Below are 17025 nucleotides of genomic sequence, written 5' to 3' on the forward strand. Positions count from 1 at the left end.
CTGAAAGTGGGGCATGGTGCCTTTGGAAGCCTAGTCACTGGGGGTACATGTCTATTTGAGCTGTGGGGTACTTTAGCGATCCACCTCGACAGGATGTGTGTGTGGCTCTGTCTTTGTGTGTGGCTCTGTCTTTGTGTGTGGCTCTGTCTGTGTGTGTGGCTCTCTCTGTGTGTGGCTCTCTGTGTGTGGCTCTCAGTGTGTGTGGCTCTGTGTGTGTGTGTGTGGCTCTGTGTGTGTGTGGCTCCCTGTGTGTGGCTCTGCGTGTGTGTGTGTGTGGCTCTGTGTGTGTGTGTGTGTGTGTGTGTGGGTGGTTATGTGCGTGTGTGTGTGTGGCTCTGTGTGTGTGTGGGGCTGTGTGTGTGTGTGTGTGGCTCTGTGTGTGTGTGGGGCTGTGTGTGTGTGTGTGTGTGTGTGTGTGTGTGTGTGTGTGTGTGTGTGTGTGTGTGTGTGTGTGTGTGTGTGTGTTGGGCTCTGTGTGTGTGTGTGTGGCTCTGTCTGTGTGTGTGTGTGGCTCTGTCTGTGTGTGTGTGTAGCTCTGTCTCTGTGTGTGTCTCTGTTACTGTGTGTGGCTCTGTATGTTTGCGTGGCTCTGTCTGTGTGTGTGGCTCTGTCTGTGTGTGTGTATGGCTCTGTGTGTGTGTGTGTGGGGCTCTGTCTGTGTGTGTGTGTGTGGCTCTGTCTGTGTGGCTCTGTCTTTGTCGCTCTGTCCGTGTGGCTCTGTGTGTGTGTGGCTCTGTGTATGTGGGTGCAAATGCAATAGGTCTCGCATTTGCAAGAGATTACGTTATTGGCATTGTAAATGACAATGCCATTTATTTATATGTTTTAAAAACAAAAATAATGTAATGAGCAATGCCAATAGCTCTAACTTTAACAAAGTCGAGACCATTGCATTGTAAATGCTTGTTATTTTAGGGCCCATCTACACATGAAAGCAACAGACACAGGTTCCAAAATGTACAACATTTTATTTTTATCCACAATAATAAAATAACTTACCATATACAATAATCAACATAAGAACAATATATCCAAAGAACTGAGACACATCCTTCAGGGTGCCTTTTAGCCCCACTTATTAAATCTCTCTTTTAATTTATTATCTCTCTTAAATCGCTTTTCTTTTACTTGACTTATTCAATGAGCCTCAAAGTCATCTCCATTTCTCTGTCTTTCTCTACCCCACAAATTTAGGAAGACCAGTCTCCCAATGCATATATACTGCCCGCAAAGGACTATAAAGTCTGGTGGAGATAGACGTGTGAGGTGAAGTGACCATTCATTCCTCCGCTTTGATCCACCATAATCCATGAAAGAAGTCCATGCAAGGTCAATAAGGTCACAGGGTCATCTAAGGAGCATTTTGCTCTTGAAGACTTCAGTGCAGCTTACTCCCACATGGACAGAAGTTTGGGACATGCAAGGAGATGAACACTGAACTTTCCCTTGCAGAGGCTCAACTCCCATCAGTTTGCTTCTTCTGTAACTGAGGTCACGTCTACAACATCAGCGGTTTGCTTTCAGATGGATGTATCCGATCGCTCCCCTAGTAATACTGTCAGAGGGGCACATAGTGAATCCCAAAATGGCGCCTACGGCTGAGCTGCTAAACCTCTTGCTCTCACATCCATCATATCTACTTAGCTGTGAGCGTCCAGGACGACCCTTCTGGTTCAACATATTTACTTTTGCCTCCCACATCACACAGAAGGCTCGGTTTCTTTGGGTGCTAGGAAAAGTGCAGGGGTTGGTGGAGAGGTGTGTCGAAACTTGTGAAACCCACCCATGCTAGGGACGTTTCCAGACATTGTACAGGAACACTGCAGCCTGTGGTCATAACCAATAGCTTCACTTTCCTTATGCATGGGAATGTTTTTTACTGTTTTCAATGAGCAAACACGTTCCACATGAAGAACTATCATGGCTGTTGGGTTCTAAAGACCTCACATTCCCGATAAGATCTTAAATGTTTCTCCTCCTTTTGTAGCTGATCCGAATTTCCTCTTTTGACCCACACTTTGCTCCACGTCCAGGCCATTCCTATGCCCACATCTCTAACTCCGGAGGGTCAGGTATGCCTCCGTGTGGCTTCCCACTGCCGATGTTATGGCCACGCACACAACAGTTGACCCAGGCTTGTGACATTCAGGCATGGTGCGATCCTGGCTCCATCCCTTAGAAATATCATTCCTATCGGTGCATGTATTCACTTCTGAGGAGGCAGGATGCAGGAAGGGGCGGTGCTAGGGATTGCATGAGTCCCGAGAGCCTGTCTACTTGCAGACACTGACCCATTCTGTGACGCGGCACTCTTCGCACACCACGTAGCAGCACCAGTGGAACTTGCAGTTGCAGCGTTCACTGCGCGTTTGCCTCAGGATGTTGTGGCCTCGGCCGCAGCAGAGGCTCTCGCAGTTGTCCATGCCAGGACTGGTTTTGTTGCAGATGCGCCCTTGGGTGCCAGCGGAGTCCAGCTGCGGCTCACTCTCGCAGAAGTCAGGTGATTTCTCGAAGTAGACCAAGCTATTGATGCTGGTCCTTCTCCGATGGGGAGTGTGGCTGTGGTCTACCTGCCCCGTGTTCCTATTGTGAGGTTTGATCAGCGTGGCGCCATAGAATCGGTCTTTGAGGAGGCTGCCCACGACTCTGAACTCAGGGGTTACTTGCCAACAGGTCTTGAGCTGGCAGCTTCCGGAAGTACCGTGGCATTTGCACTTTCTTCTCATATTGTCCAGCACCACCTGTGGAAGAAGAAGAAGAGATGGTCAGGCAAAGTCCCACATTTTAAGTAACTTCCTATGAAATCATCCATCTTTCTAGAGCCATTCTCTGCAGCGATGCAGTCGAACCTGAAGCTTTGCATGCTTGTTGGTTTACTTGTGTTTTCTGAAGGTTGACTTATTGCATTTTAGTGGATTCAGAATATTCAGAGGTGCAGAAGTAATGGCCGAAAACATGGTATGCAAGATGGCAAATATAAGGGGGAGAAAGGTGAATAAACAGGTGGAGGAGGAGGGGAGGTAGATTGGAAGAAAATATCTAGAGACTGGCGAATGTAAGGATGGGCAGAGGGATTGTGAAGAAGAGTGGAGGATAGGGGGAAGAAAAGAAAAGGGTTGAGTGAGTGGAAGGAAATAAAATGAGGTAACTGATTGAGAGAGAAGAGGACGGCGGGAAGGGTAGGAATGAGCAGAAGATGAGGTGGAAAGGATGAAGTTAATGGTTTGGGAGAGCAGGAGAAGAGGCAGGGTTTGGGAATCAAGATAAAGTTGTCGAGAGCAGGAGTGGTGTGAAGAATGGAGCCACAGACAGGGAGAAAACATATCCATGGGTTTGTTTCTTTTCTCTTTTTTGTGCAGTACCAGCTTGTCTTTCAGCTACCTGCCATTGTTTTCAGGTGTTATAAACTCACAGACTTGAAATAACAACGAGAACCCCCATCTATGGGCAGGTTCTGCCTGCAGAAGAACTGGGTTTTAAATACCTCCAGAAATCATCCCCCTTTTAGTTCAAAACTCTGCTCTTCTCACACATTTTCTCCTGTATTTTAAACCCACTCATTCATCCATTCAGTGTCTCCCTATTTGCCACTCGCTGCCATGGTCCTCTGCATCACTTCACATTCCATTTAGTATTTTCTCCACCCGCCCTCAAACTCCTCTGTATTGTTTCCACACCGCAGATGGACAGAGCTACAGCGCTTTGTAGTTGACTTCACGCTACACAAATCTGCAGGCATATAGCACCTTAACTCATACCCTTGACGCTTTGTAAAACTACGACCTTTAGCTCATACCCCTGACCCTTGTAAATCTATGAACTTGAGCTCATTGCCTGACCATCTGTAAAACTCCAACCTTCAGCTCACCGCCTGACCATTTGTAAAACTCCAACCGTCAGGTCACCGCCTGACCATTTGTAAAACTCCAACCGTCAGGTCATCGCCTGACCATTTGTAAAACTCCAACCGTCAGGTCATCGCCTGACCATTTGTAAAACTCCAACCTTCAGCTCACCGTCTGACCATTTGTAAACTCCAACCTTCAGCTCACCGCCTGACCATTTGTAAAACTCCAACCGTCAGCTCATCGCCTGACCATTTGTAAAACTCCAACTGTCAGCTTGACCATTTTTTAAAAACTCTGATCTTCCGCTCATAGTCTGACCATTTGTAAAACTCTGACCTCCAGCTCATCGCCTGACCATTTGTAAAACTCCAACCTTCAGCTCATTGCCTGATCCTTTGTAAAACTCCAACCATCAGCTCATCCCGCTGCCCCTTTGTAAAACGCCAACCTACAGCGAATCTCACTGACCCTTTGTAAAACTCCGACCTTAAGGTAATCCCCTGACCTTTGTAAAACTCTGACCTTCCGCTCATCGCCTGATCCTTTAAAAAACTTGACCTTCAGCACATCACCTGATCCTTTGTAAAACTCTGATCTTCAGCTCATCCCACTGGCCCTTTGGAAAAATCTAACCTAAAGCACATATCCCTGACCGTTTGTAAAACTCCGACCTTAAAGTAATCCCTGACCCTTGTAAAACTCTGACCTTCAGCTCATCGCCTGATCCTTTGTAAAACTCTGACCTTCAGCTCATCACCTGATCCTCTGTAAAACTCTGATCTTCAGCTCATCGCCTGATCCTTTGTAAAACCCAGACCTTCAGCTCATCACCTGATCCTCTGTAAAACTCTGATCTCCAGCTCATCGGCTGACCCTTTGCAAAACTCCAACCTTCACCTCATCCCCTGACCCTTTGTAAAACTCTGACCTTAAGGTAACCCACTGACCCTTGTAAAACTCTGACCTTCAGCTCATCGCCTGATCCTTTGCAAAACTCTGACCTTCAGCTCATCGCCTGATCCTCTGTAAAACTCTGATCTCCAGCTCATCGCCTGATACTTTGTAAAACTTTGACCTTCAGCTCATCACCTGATCCTCTGTAATACTCTGATCTCCAGCTCATCGCCTGATCCTCTGTAAAACTCTGCCCTTCAGCTCATCGCCTGATCCTCTGTAAAACACTGATCTCCAGCTCATCGCCTGATCCTTTGTAAAACTCTGCCCTTCAGCTCATCGCCGGACCATTTGTAAAACTCCAGCCTACAGCTCATCCCCCTGGCCCTTTGTAAAAATCCAACCTAAAGCACATCTCCCTGAACCTTTGTAAAACTCCGACCTTAAGGTAAACCCCTGACCCTTGTAAAACTCCGACCTTCAGCTCATCGCCTGATCCTTTCTAAAACTCTGACCTTCGGCTTATCGCCCCATTTCAGCTTCTCTAATTTAGAAAACAAGACATCTGGTAGATGGCCAAAAAGTCTGATGCCTTCTTTCTCTGCAGTGAATATGACAAAAGAGATCAATAGTCAGAACAAGTGTAGGGCTTTATTTAGTGCCAGATGGGGGTGGAGGAGCCTATTCTATCAAAAAGCAGTGGTGACGTCATTTCTGGAGGATTCTCGGCTGGGCATTACCATTACCATGCAGCATGGTCATGGTAAGTTCTCAGGTGGAGAACTGTCTAGTGAAATTTACACTTGTGGAGGAAATCTTGTTGTGACAGCTTTTCAGAGAATATCACATTACCACGCATCTCTAAATCCGGTCCACGTGTGCATACCACCTGAGCGGTGTCAACAAGAGTCATAGTGTTAACTAGGGAAACCAGGGTGGAACTGGAAACCAATATCAGGTCGGCTGAAAAATGTTCAAACCAGCCCCAGGCTACAGGAGGCCATGACTAGAAGGAGGCCGGCTGATGGCAGCCATTCTGGGTCAACCCGGTTGCTAAGCCTACCGCCCACCCTCAAACCCGCACAACAGCCAGTCCAGCCCTGCCGAGAGCCCAAACAGTAGAGCGTGGGGCAGCAAAATGTGGCAGGACACTGTCCAAGTGGTTTTATTGGCATATCCTTATATACCAGTCTGTGTGTAGATAATTGGAGCGACTCTGGCAGGCAAGGGTGGAGGCAGCGTGAGACTGGGGCATGTGCGTTACTGAGCCTTGTAAACGTGGCCCTAATGCGCTATACTATGGACTCTGCTCTTTTCATTTATCTATTTATACGTCTACTGCCGGCATCTTGAAAGCACTTAGATTCCTCAATCAAGCCGGACCTTTCCTTTGATGAGAGAGAAGGAGCCCAGGAAAGGAGGTGCTAGAGTTTGGGGTGAATGCACGATCAACATAAAAGGAAAGAAAACAGGAGGGGGAAAGACAATGAGCAGAATGCCAGGAGCCTGGGTACAGGGGCTTGTTTTGTGAGACGGAGTTATATTGGGTAATGCATTCAGCGCTTAATTGTGCCCTATCAGCTGGGAGCCCCGCTCTTTGTGTGGGAGCGGGTTGGGACGCTGTGTCCCACTGTCGCCACGGCGGCTGTTTGATGCCCATAGTGTGCTATCACTGGCATCACCCTGAGTTGTCAACGCTTCCTGCAAACACTTCATATCCAATTACTGGCAGGAAGGCAAGGCCACCCATTGCACTGACAGATCCGCAGGCCTTCGAGTCAACAGGCAGCATGGGAACCACTCAGAGAAATATTACACTGTGCAGAGGCGGCACGGCATGACCGGCAACATTGTCGCAAGATTCCCACCACATCACATCAATGGACGTGACTAATCCCAAACCATCTCAGTCCCTGATCGACAAGCACACTGCCCAAAGAAGATGGCGGCATAGTAAGAGGTTCACTCAAACTCTATGGCGCACCCTTCAACAATCGTGTGTGCTAACCGATGTAAAGACAAACAATATGCCGGCACTGGGAGACCTCCACTCAAACCGTACTCTATGTAAGACCCTTCGTGATTGGTGCATGCCATTGCTACCCAATGTAAAGACAAACCATATGACATCACTGTGAGAGCTCCACTGAAGCCTTACTCGATGGAAGACCCCTCAAGGATGCTGAGTGCTGGCCACTGTATGGACAAACAAGATGCCACCACTAAGAGCTCCCCCCCCAACTACTCAATGGAAGAGCCTTCAAATCTTGCTGCGTGCTACCCACTGTAAGGACAAACCAGATGTCGGCTTTGTAAGAGCTCCACTCAGGCCTTACTCGATGGAAGACCCCTCAAGGATGCTGAGTGCTGGCCACTGTAAGGACAAACCAGATGTCGGCTTTGTAAGAGCTCCACTCAAGCCTTACTCGATGGAAGACCCCCTCAAGAATGCTGAGTGCTGGCCACTGTAAGGACAAACCAGATGTCGGCTCTGTAAGAGCTCCACTCAAGCATTACTCGATGTAAATGTATATGTAAATGTATAGGCATTTATATAGCGCACTACTTACCCGTAGGGTCCCAAGGCGCTTCGACCGCTGCGAAACCCTTCCTGGCTTCCCTGAGAGATGGTCCCTTAATGGGTATCTCCAGGGTGAGACCAGGCATCCCCGGCGGTCTGGTGGGGCCGTTAGTGAAGATGAGGCAAGCTAATGCCCAGAGTTGCCGAGTGTGATCGCTGATCAGAGTGGGCACCGAGGCGAGAGAATTATCGAGTCCGCTGACCCTGGTCCAGAAACCTGCCGCGCCGGGAATCGAACCCTGGTCCCGGGCCGTCCTCTGCTCTCGGGTCTGCCGCCTCGGATGTTGAGTGCTGGCCACTGTAAGGACAAACCAGATGTCGTAGCCTTTCATAGACTAAGGCTTGAGCTCCACTCAAGCCTTAGTCTATGAAAGGCCTCTCAATGATGCTGAATGCTATCCACTGTACGGACAAACAAGATGCCGCCACTAAGAGCTCCCTCTCAACTACTCAATGGAAGAGCTTTCAAGTCTTGGTGCGTGCTACCCACTGTAAGGACAAACCAGATGTCGGCTTTGTAAGAGCTCCACTCAGGCCTTACTCTATGGAAGACCCCCTCAAAGATGCTGAATGCTGGCCACTGTAAGGACAAACCAGATGTCGGCTCTGTAAGAGCTCCACTCAGGCCTTACTCTATGGAAGACCCCTCAAGGATGCTGAGTGCTGGCCACTGTAAGGACAAACCAGATGTCGGCTCTGAAAGAGCTCCACTCAAGCCTTAGTCTATGGAAGACCTCTCAATGATGCTGAATGCTACCCACTGTATGGACAAACAAGATGCCGCCACTATGAGCTCCCTCTCAACTACTCAATGGAAGAGCCTTCAAGTCTTGGTGCGTGCTGCCCAGTGTAAGGACAAAGAGGATGTCGGCTCTGTAAGCAGGATTGCTTTTCTGCAGGAAAGGTCACCTTCCTGCACAAAGAAAATCCATGGAGGTGTTTTCCTCGTTCAATGTGTGCTGCAGAGTGCAGCACACATGGAAAGTGGAACAACAAGGAGAAATTAAAACATTTCTCCTCGTTACGCCTGCTCTGGGAAGGTGTAAGTTTTTGGATATTCCTCGGGTATAGATGATTTCTTAAATCTGGGGCAGCGTCAAAATCCATGGGCGTTGAGTGGGAACACCCACCGCAAAGCCCATGGAATGCCCACCTAGGGCAGAGTAAGGATGCGGCGCTTTGCACCTCCTCGGCTCACTCCATATCGCTGAGGCCACGCAGAGCCACGCAGGGGGGCATTCGCCTCATAGATATGATTGAGAGGCTTGCACCACAAGAGCGGCGCAGGCTTCTTGTATATGAGCCACTTAGTGTGAACACTCCCGTTGAGTAGATACAACCTGGTGCAGAACCGGCTGTTTGGAAATGGCTTTTAAAAGGACTATTGAGGAGACGAGAGGGCACTGCAATGGACCCCAAGGTACACACTTACAGCATGCGAGTCCACATAATCGAGCCTTTCAGCTACAAATGTCCTTAGATCTCATACTGCTGCAGTGGGCGCTCACCAGAGAGGCAGCCCGCCTGAACCGCAGAGGTTAACCCTAGCAGGCCTGCACAGGGAGATCAGTCACATCCTAAGTTTGGCAGGAGCTGCACAGGTGTTGTCAGGCAGGCTGACAGAGGACCCGCACCTCACTGCACGCTTTTCATGCGCTATTATTCCCTCTAGGGACCAGGCGGGTCAGAGGTCAGACACGTACAGTTCCTGAGCAGAAACAGACTCCCCTGAGACACTGCAGTCCAGCTGGCCTGCCACCCGGGGCTCTTTGCTGAGCCCGGTCTTTGACCTGCCCTCCTGGGCCGACAGGGGGAAGAGTTGTTGGCTTCTGGCCTCTGGAAGACGAATAGGATTATGGGATAATGTCCAGGTTTCAAATCACTGGCCCACACGGCCTCCAGCAGGGGGTGGGCAAGGATTCTGGGCTAGCTTTGCAATGTTTTGGGCAGTTTTTGACATCTTCCTTCCCGAAGCTCCTAAAGCTGGCAGGTTATGTGGCCTGGTGACCTTTTTGTCTGCAGTACAAGATGCTTTACAATGCAGTGCACGACTATTTACACGCCGACAAAACCCAGGGAATCAGGAACATAGTGCAACCTCCTCCACTCTGCAAGTTTATATTTTGCAGATTTATTCTCTGCAACATTTCAAATGTCTACAGAATATTTCCCTGCAAGGCTCCCTTGCACGACATCATACTCTGCTAAAAGTTACAATGTTCAGTGTGGGAAAGCGTGCAACAAATCATAAATAAAAAAAATACACTTTGTAGAGGCTGCTGCGGCGGCTGGTATTTGCAGGCCATGGGGAGGCAGGAAGGAATTAAATAAAAATGCACACTTATCTATCTGCTGTTGCCGCCCGCCACCCCCTCCTCTCAGTCCTGCCCCCCGCTTCCAGGGCAGGAAGCAGGATGCACCCAGCTCCCAGCCTCCCGATAGCCAATCACAACGCTGCAGTGCAGCGTTGTGATTTGTCTGAGCGCTGTGGATTGGCCAGAGAATGGGAGGCTGGGCATGTTCTGCAATACAGCCTGCATGGAGAACATGCAAAGTGCGCATGAATGTTTGGCCGGGCCGAAAGGGCTGGTCCAACATTCATGCGCACTTTAGGGAGCGCAAACCATTTCTCCCCTCCCCTGGTCTGTCAGCAAAGCAGCCTTGCCCCGTCCCACCCTCAAAGCAGCCTTGCCCCATCCCACCCTCAAAGCCGCCTTGCCCCGTCCCACCCTCAAAGCAGCCCGCCCCCGTCCTACTCTCAAAGCAGCCTTGCCCCGTCCCACCCTCAAAGCAGCCCGCCCCGTCCCACCCTCAAAGCAGCCTTGCCCCGTCCCACCCTCAAAGCAGCCTTGCCCCATCCCACCCTCAAAGCAGCCTTGCCCCGTCCCACCCTCAAAGCAGCCCGCCCCGTCCCACCCTCAAAGCAGCCTTGCCCCGTCCCACCCTCAAAGCAGCCTTGCCCCGTCCCACCCTCAAAGCAGCCTTGCCCTGTCCCACCCTCAAAGCAGCCTTGCCCCGTCCCACCCTCAAAGCAGCCCGCCCCGTCCCACCCTCAAAGCAGCCTTGCCCCGTCCCACCCTCAAAGCAGCCTTGCCCCGTCCCACCCTCAAAGCAGCCTTGCCCCGTACCACCCTCAAAGCTGCCTCAACAAGGAAAAAATAAAATGATATTAACTTAGATGTATTATAATTTTATTTTTCCTTTAGTGTCACTGCTTAAAAGCAGTGGGGCGACGCTCCCCCGCCTTAGCAGAGGAGCCGCCAATGGGAGGCTGCATTAAAAACCACTGTCTGCAGTTTCGCCCGTGGCTGAGCTGTTCTAATGGTCCTCTTTCTCCAGTAACAAGTGCGCATTGTTCAGACTCCAGTGTTTGATGGGCTTCACCCTTTTCTACTCTATGCCTTCATTCCCTTGTCTGACAATGAGATTTGTTTTAGCTGTGCCAGCAGACGTGGGTCACTCCCAAGACCAGGCGGGCTGCCAGTCCGGGGGGCTGCTTGTGCCCCTGGGAGACCCGGGTCGGAGGGGGCTGAGGAGGAGATGCTGTGCTGAATAATTCACAGATACTACAGAAGAGGCCTTGCTGTTGGTTAGTGTAATGAGCAGGGAGTTTGGGGGGGGTTCTTTTTGATCGTGATTTACCCCGATAAGTGCAGACTTGCACAATGGGGCATTGCCTGGGTTTAAAAAAATGTATATGGTCCAGTTTATTACGGTATACTGATAGTGATTTTTGCCTAAATTCAAACCTGTTAACTGGATGTATGTTCTAGTTATAAGCCTGTTTATTCAACTGCACCTTACCCTGATTTAAACCATTTTATTCAACGGTGGATGGCCATGGCAGCATCACCACTCATTAATGGATCGGTTTAAACAACTGTGGATTGTGAGGGCTTACACCAGTTTGTTAACGGCATCCCCACTCAGTATCAGCTCGGTTTATTCAATGGTGGCTTGCCATGAATTATACCGGTTTGTTAGCGGCATCACCACTCACCATCAGATCAGTTTATTAAATGGCGGATGTCGATGGCTTATACTGGTTTGTTAACAGCATCCCCACTCAGCATCAGATTGGTTTATTCAATGGTGGACTGTGATGGTTCGTACCTGCTTGTTAGTTGCCATGAGTAATACTGGTTTGTTAGCGGCATCACCACTTACTGGTGAGCAGTTTATACAATGGTGGATTGTGATGACTTATACCATTTTGCTAGCGGCATCCCCACGCAGCATTGGATCAGATTAATCAATTTTGGATGGCGCTGACCTATACCTGCTTGTTAGCGGCATCACCACGCAGCATCAGATTAGTTTATTTGCGATATACACGATTAATTTATGGAGCTGCTCAAAGCAAGCAGGCCTGCTGGCAGCCCTTCTGACACGTGTACACCCCTAACCCTCAAGACAATTCTTCTAACAGCCTCTGATGGCACTCCAGTAAGGAGAATCATCAACAACTCCTTAACTACCGGAATATTTCCAGAAGAAATCAAAGTCATACACAAGCCTATTACTGAAGAAAACAAACCTGGACCCGCGGAACCCTGACAACTACAGACCCATTACAAATGGACCTTTCCTGGGCAAACTGATAGAAAGTGCAGCGATCGCCCAGATGCAGGCCCGGACTGGCCGTAGCGGGCACCGGGCAATCCCCGGTGCGCCGCACGGGTGGCAGCCAGTTTTGGGCTCCTGTGGGCCGATTTTGTTACAGGTCCGTTTTTGCAGCATAACTGCAAAATCGGCCCTATAACAATATCTGCCGAAAACTGGCCCTGGCAAAGAGCTCGGCGGCTCCCCAAATCCCGGGGGGCAGGGTGGGGGGCCGGTTTCGGTTCCCAGTCCGGCCCTGCCCAGATGCCACAATTCATTGAAGATAATGCCCTACTTTCAGACTTCCAAACGGGATTCCATCCAGGAAGATTCACATAATCTGCTCTCCTTGCCATCTGGGATGACCTGAAGAATACTGCTGACCACAAAGGGGTTGCAGCGCTACTTCTCTTGGATGTCTCGGCTGCCTTTGACATGGTTGACGATGACACTCTGATACAAAGAATCTACGAGGCTGGCATAGAGGGGACTGGTCTAGAATGGATCGAATCCTACCTTCGCAACAGAACTAATGTCATCCATACCCCACCTTTCTCGTTCAAACCGTACTTCACAAATGCAGGGATCCCTCAAGGCTCTTTCATCTCACCCATGCTTTTCAACATCTACATGAAGTAATTACCGGCACTGATCAATCAATTTCACCTCACATGTATAAAACTATGCAGATGGCACGCAAATACTCCTTCAACTGCAATGCCCCAAAGATATTAGAGACTCGCCGATTTTCAGTTGTCTCTGAGCCGTGGATCAATGGATGACGTGGAACCATCTCAAATTGAATGCTTCCAAAACAGAAATACTCATGTGTGACGATTGGAAACATTATGATCTGCTTGTCGCGTGGCCTGATGATCTGGGAACACCGTGTAAAGTATCGAAGGAAGTAAGAAACCTTGGAATGACCATGGCCTACGAGCTATTGATAAATGCCCAAGTGGACAAACTAGCAAGATCAAGATTTGTTACTTTAAAAACTCTGTGATGATTCTTCCCCCATTTGGGATTTCCGCACAAGGTACAGGCTACCATCTCCCTTGTTCTGTCCAAACTCAATTACGCCAATAGCCTCCACCATGGATCACCTTTAAAGACTATGAAAAGACTACAACGGATTCAGAACTCGGCTGCCAGACTACTCTTGCATATCAAACCGCAAGACCACATCTCCCCTGCCTTGAAAGCCCTGCATTGGTTACTGGTCGGACTGCTCTTCATCAAAAACAAAATCACCAAACACATTCAACAAAGGAACCTCCACTCTAGAGTGGCACCTCGCCTCAAAATCCCAAAATATCAGAAAAAAACATGAGTGGCACATTGTTCACTGTTCAAGCAGCCAAACTATGGACTAGCTCCAACATAACATCCGCAGATAATTACCTTATCTTAAGAAAATTACTCATGAGTTGGCTCTTCCCCACGTAGCCACCGTATGCAAAGAGAAATATACGGCATATCCCTCTATATATAAGCATTTATTTGTACTGAGGATATGTACCTATTTATGTATATTGCTTTGTATAAACGTGCAGAATAATGATGTCTTAAAATAATATATATAGATATTCATTAGTTCTGCCTAACAAATGCGCATGTTACTGATAGCTACATTATTCTATGTTTTTAACATGTATATGTGACTGCTTAAATAAGAACATCTTTTATCATATCTATCTGCAATTACTTCACTATTGAATTACAAAAAAAAAAATAATAATTTAAAGTACAACACTTGAAAACTGGAGTTTATTTAATGCATCTTTAATCTACCTAAACTACCTCCCTTTATGCATCTATATACCTTCCATGTACTTATGGATATACATATATATTTATTACTTTTCTTCTAATTCAGCATATCCAATGAACTACCCTATTTCTCACCCTATACCTCTCTCAATATATCCTCCACCTCAACTTTCTAACTCATCTCAAACCTCTTTCTACTACACTTTCCAATCCACTACCCTATTTCTCACTCTATACCTCTATCTACATATTCTCTACCTCCACTCTCTCATTCATCCCAAACCCCATATCACGATCACAAAAATTACCCTTTCTAGACTCTTCCCTACTCTACCCCTCCTTGTATCATGTCTTCCCTCTTCTACTACTCTGATCCCCCAAAACAAGCCTTTGTAAATCCTTCCCTCTGACTCTTCCCCCTCCACCACCCTTTTACTCACCCCAAGCCTCCTCCTACTGCTATTAGCTCCAAAACAAACAAAACATATTTTTCTGTCCATCCCGAACCAAATAACTGACTAACATGCCCACCAATCCAATTACTTTCATATTTCACTATACTAATTCACCACTAATCTTTTATGGGTTCCGGAGTAGCGTGCTACTCGCCGAAAAAAAGTGATTCAACGCCTCCTCAGGGGTAGTAAGTGCTATATAAATGCATTTACAATACAATTTAACAGTGAATTGCCATGACTTATATCGGTTTGTTAGCAGCATCGCCATTCATCATCAGATCAGTTTATTAAATGGCTGAGGTCGATGGCTTAAAATGGTTTGTTAGCGGCATCACCACGCAGCATCAGATTGGTTTCATCAACGGTGGATTGCCATGACTTATACTGGTTTGCCAGCGGTATCAGCACTCACCATCAGATCGGTTTATTCAGCGATGGATGGCAATGGCTTATACCGGTTCGTTAGCGGCATCCCCGCTCCCCATCTGATCAGTTTATTCAACGTTGGATGGCGATGGCTTATACCGGTTCGTTAGCGGCATCACCACTCCCCATCTGATCAGTTTATTCAACGATGGATGGCTATGGCTTATACCGGCTTGTTAGCGGCATCACGCTCCACATCGGATACGTATATTCGACGGTGGCCTCGGTGTACGCCATTTTGAGCTGCTCCAACGCCCGGCTTTGCCCACTTCATCACCTGCCCTGACTCACCTGCGTGCCTTGCACCATCCCTTGAAAGACGAGTCAATACCGAGCCCCTAATGTGCTGTTGCACATGTGTCTGGAATGCCCCCGCTGCCCCCACCCGCTCCTTGGCTGGGCCTGCTGGCCTCGTGCGCACAGGCACTTCTATCTGGGAGGGGGCGGGGGACAGGTGAGGCACCTGCCTAAACCGGGCTCTGTTTATTTTCCAGGCCTCTCCCCAGCCCCTGATCTCTCTGCTTGTTCTGTTTGATGTCCTAATGCGCCACGGATCACCTGTAATTAGAGCAGCACCTGTAAGTGCTGCTACAAATCATGGCTCCCCGCCATGGGGGAGGGGCGGGGGCAGAAAGGCTTTCTTGTGTCAGCCAGGTGCTCGCTGAAGAAGATGAAGGTGCTGGGCTTCAGAGGGGCCTCGGATGGAGGAGCAGGCCTGCAGCCACCGCTTGATCCCAACTTCAGAGAGATGAAAAGTGGCACGTGTTGGGGTAGAAAGCGGGACAGCGCGGACCAATCAGATGCGAGCTATCTGCGGCGTCCTGCTCTGCCGCCCGTTCGATCCTCTTACAACAATTGCAAATGGGCAGTTCTTGGGAACAACCTTTGCCCCCAGTCCTGTGGGTACTTGCCCTCCGATCACATCAAACGCAGCCCAGCAAACGAGTAAATCAGTGCTTAGTTTGTATTAAATAAATACATACATATATGCATAAATGCCAGGTTTGCTTACTGACGTTAGACAGTCTTCGTTTTCTCTCTTTATTCCACTAACCTACATTGCTCGACTCTTTCTCTCCCTCTAGCAGGCTTGGTTTCATCCTGTGCTCGCCCCTTTCACTGTTTTTCTGTCTCTCTTGCTGCTTCTCTCTCACTTTTCAATCTTTGTATCCCTTGCTTGCTACCAAAACCTGATGATATAAAGTATCCCCACCCCTGATGACTGCCAGTGCTCGACACCTGCAGCCACTGGCACAAATTAAGCACTGGAGTCTACATTGATAAAATCATAAGCATTGGCAAAGCCAATAGGTCTCTACTATGAGAGATATTGACTTTTTAGCCATGCTGTACAGCAGCACTGATGCTTTACAGTTTAGCTAGAACTGATTTTAAAAAGCACTGTGATGCTGCCAGTGGTAATGTTTTTTTTTAAAGTGCATTAACGCTGGTGGCATCATAGTACTTATTTATTATTATTATTTTTTGACATGCTGCACAGCAGCCACATTGCTATGGCAACAAATCATTGCAAAAGTGGGAAATGCTCATGCTGTACTAAACAATAGGCAATAGCAGAGCCAACAATCTCTAAGGCGTGACTTATTAGTTTTGCCAATGCTTCTTAGATCTTGCTACAACACTCATGTGATTATGAGCAAATCAGTTAATCTCCACATGCGTATAAAAGAACGGGTGACATCCAATCACATTAAGAAAGCAATTGCACCCTCATCTCTTAGTGAAAATACTTGTGGAAGCAGATAAAATCTGTTGTCACAATAAACACCCATTTCAAATGAGGAAAGGGCTTCTTTGAAGTGTGTGTGGCATAGTAAAACACAGCTACAAATGGCCAGAGGTTCAACAAGGATGACAGGGAAGATGAAAAAACAAAGTAGTGCATTTATCAGAGCAGGATCAGGGGAACAACCACAATGAAGTTGAAGCAATCAGTACTTGGTCCATGCTCCAGCTGAAAGCAGAGGAAGTGAAGCCGGAGCACACTGGCCAAGTACAAGGCAGCAAATAAGAGCGACAATGATGCCAACGAATGATAGACAATGGACGGGCTGCAAGCTCCTAGTTGTAAGCAATATCTCTCGCAAGCTAGAGCACATACACTGTCACAGGTGAGACCTAAAAAGCACAGTGATGTACTCCAAGGTCAGCACACTCAACCCCTTCGCCAATGGGGCATCCACTCATGTGTAGGCCCCAAAACACACCCGTACACACAGTTTCATACGCACACAGACACACATGACATTCATGCACATCTGTAACTTAGGCACTCAAATGCATGCGTTTCTATAACATTTGGAGAAAAGCATTAACCTCTGAGGAGAACTGGGTGTCAGCTGCTAGTAAATATGACCCCCAGCACTGCGCCAAAACAGTCACCTAAAGGGCAGTAGCTCTAGCAGGACTGTACCAAAGACAA

At 48.2% G+C, this 17025-nt stretch overlaps 1 protein-coding gene across 2 annotated transcripts in view; it reads right to left on the bottom strand.

The window, feature by feature from the left end:
- Positions 1–956: 956 nt before the first annotated feature.
- Positions 957–17025, bottom strand: part of WNT10A (Wnt family member 10A) — a 357396-nt gene continuing 341327 nt past the window's right edge. For both annotated transcript variants that reach the window (XM_086954440.1, XM_086954441.1), the window contains exon 4: positions 957–2741. In XM_086954440.1, the coding sequence (XP_086810566.1) occupies positions 2274–2741 (468 nt within the window). In that variant the 3' untranslated portion in view covers positions 957–2273. The remainder of the gene's footprint in view (positions 2742–17025) is intronic.

The sequence above is a fragment of the Lissotriton vulgaris genome, chromosome 2_1, assembly GCF_964263255.1.
Source record: "Lissotriton vulgaris chromosome 2_1, aLisVul1.2, whole genome shotgun sequence".
Lineage (NCBI taxonomy): Eukaryota > Metazoa > Chordata > Amphibia > Caudata > Salamandridae > Lissotriton > Lissotriton vulgaris.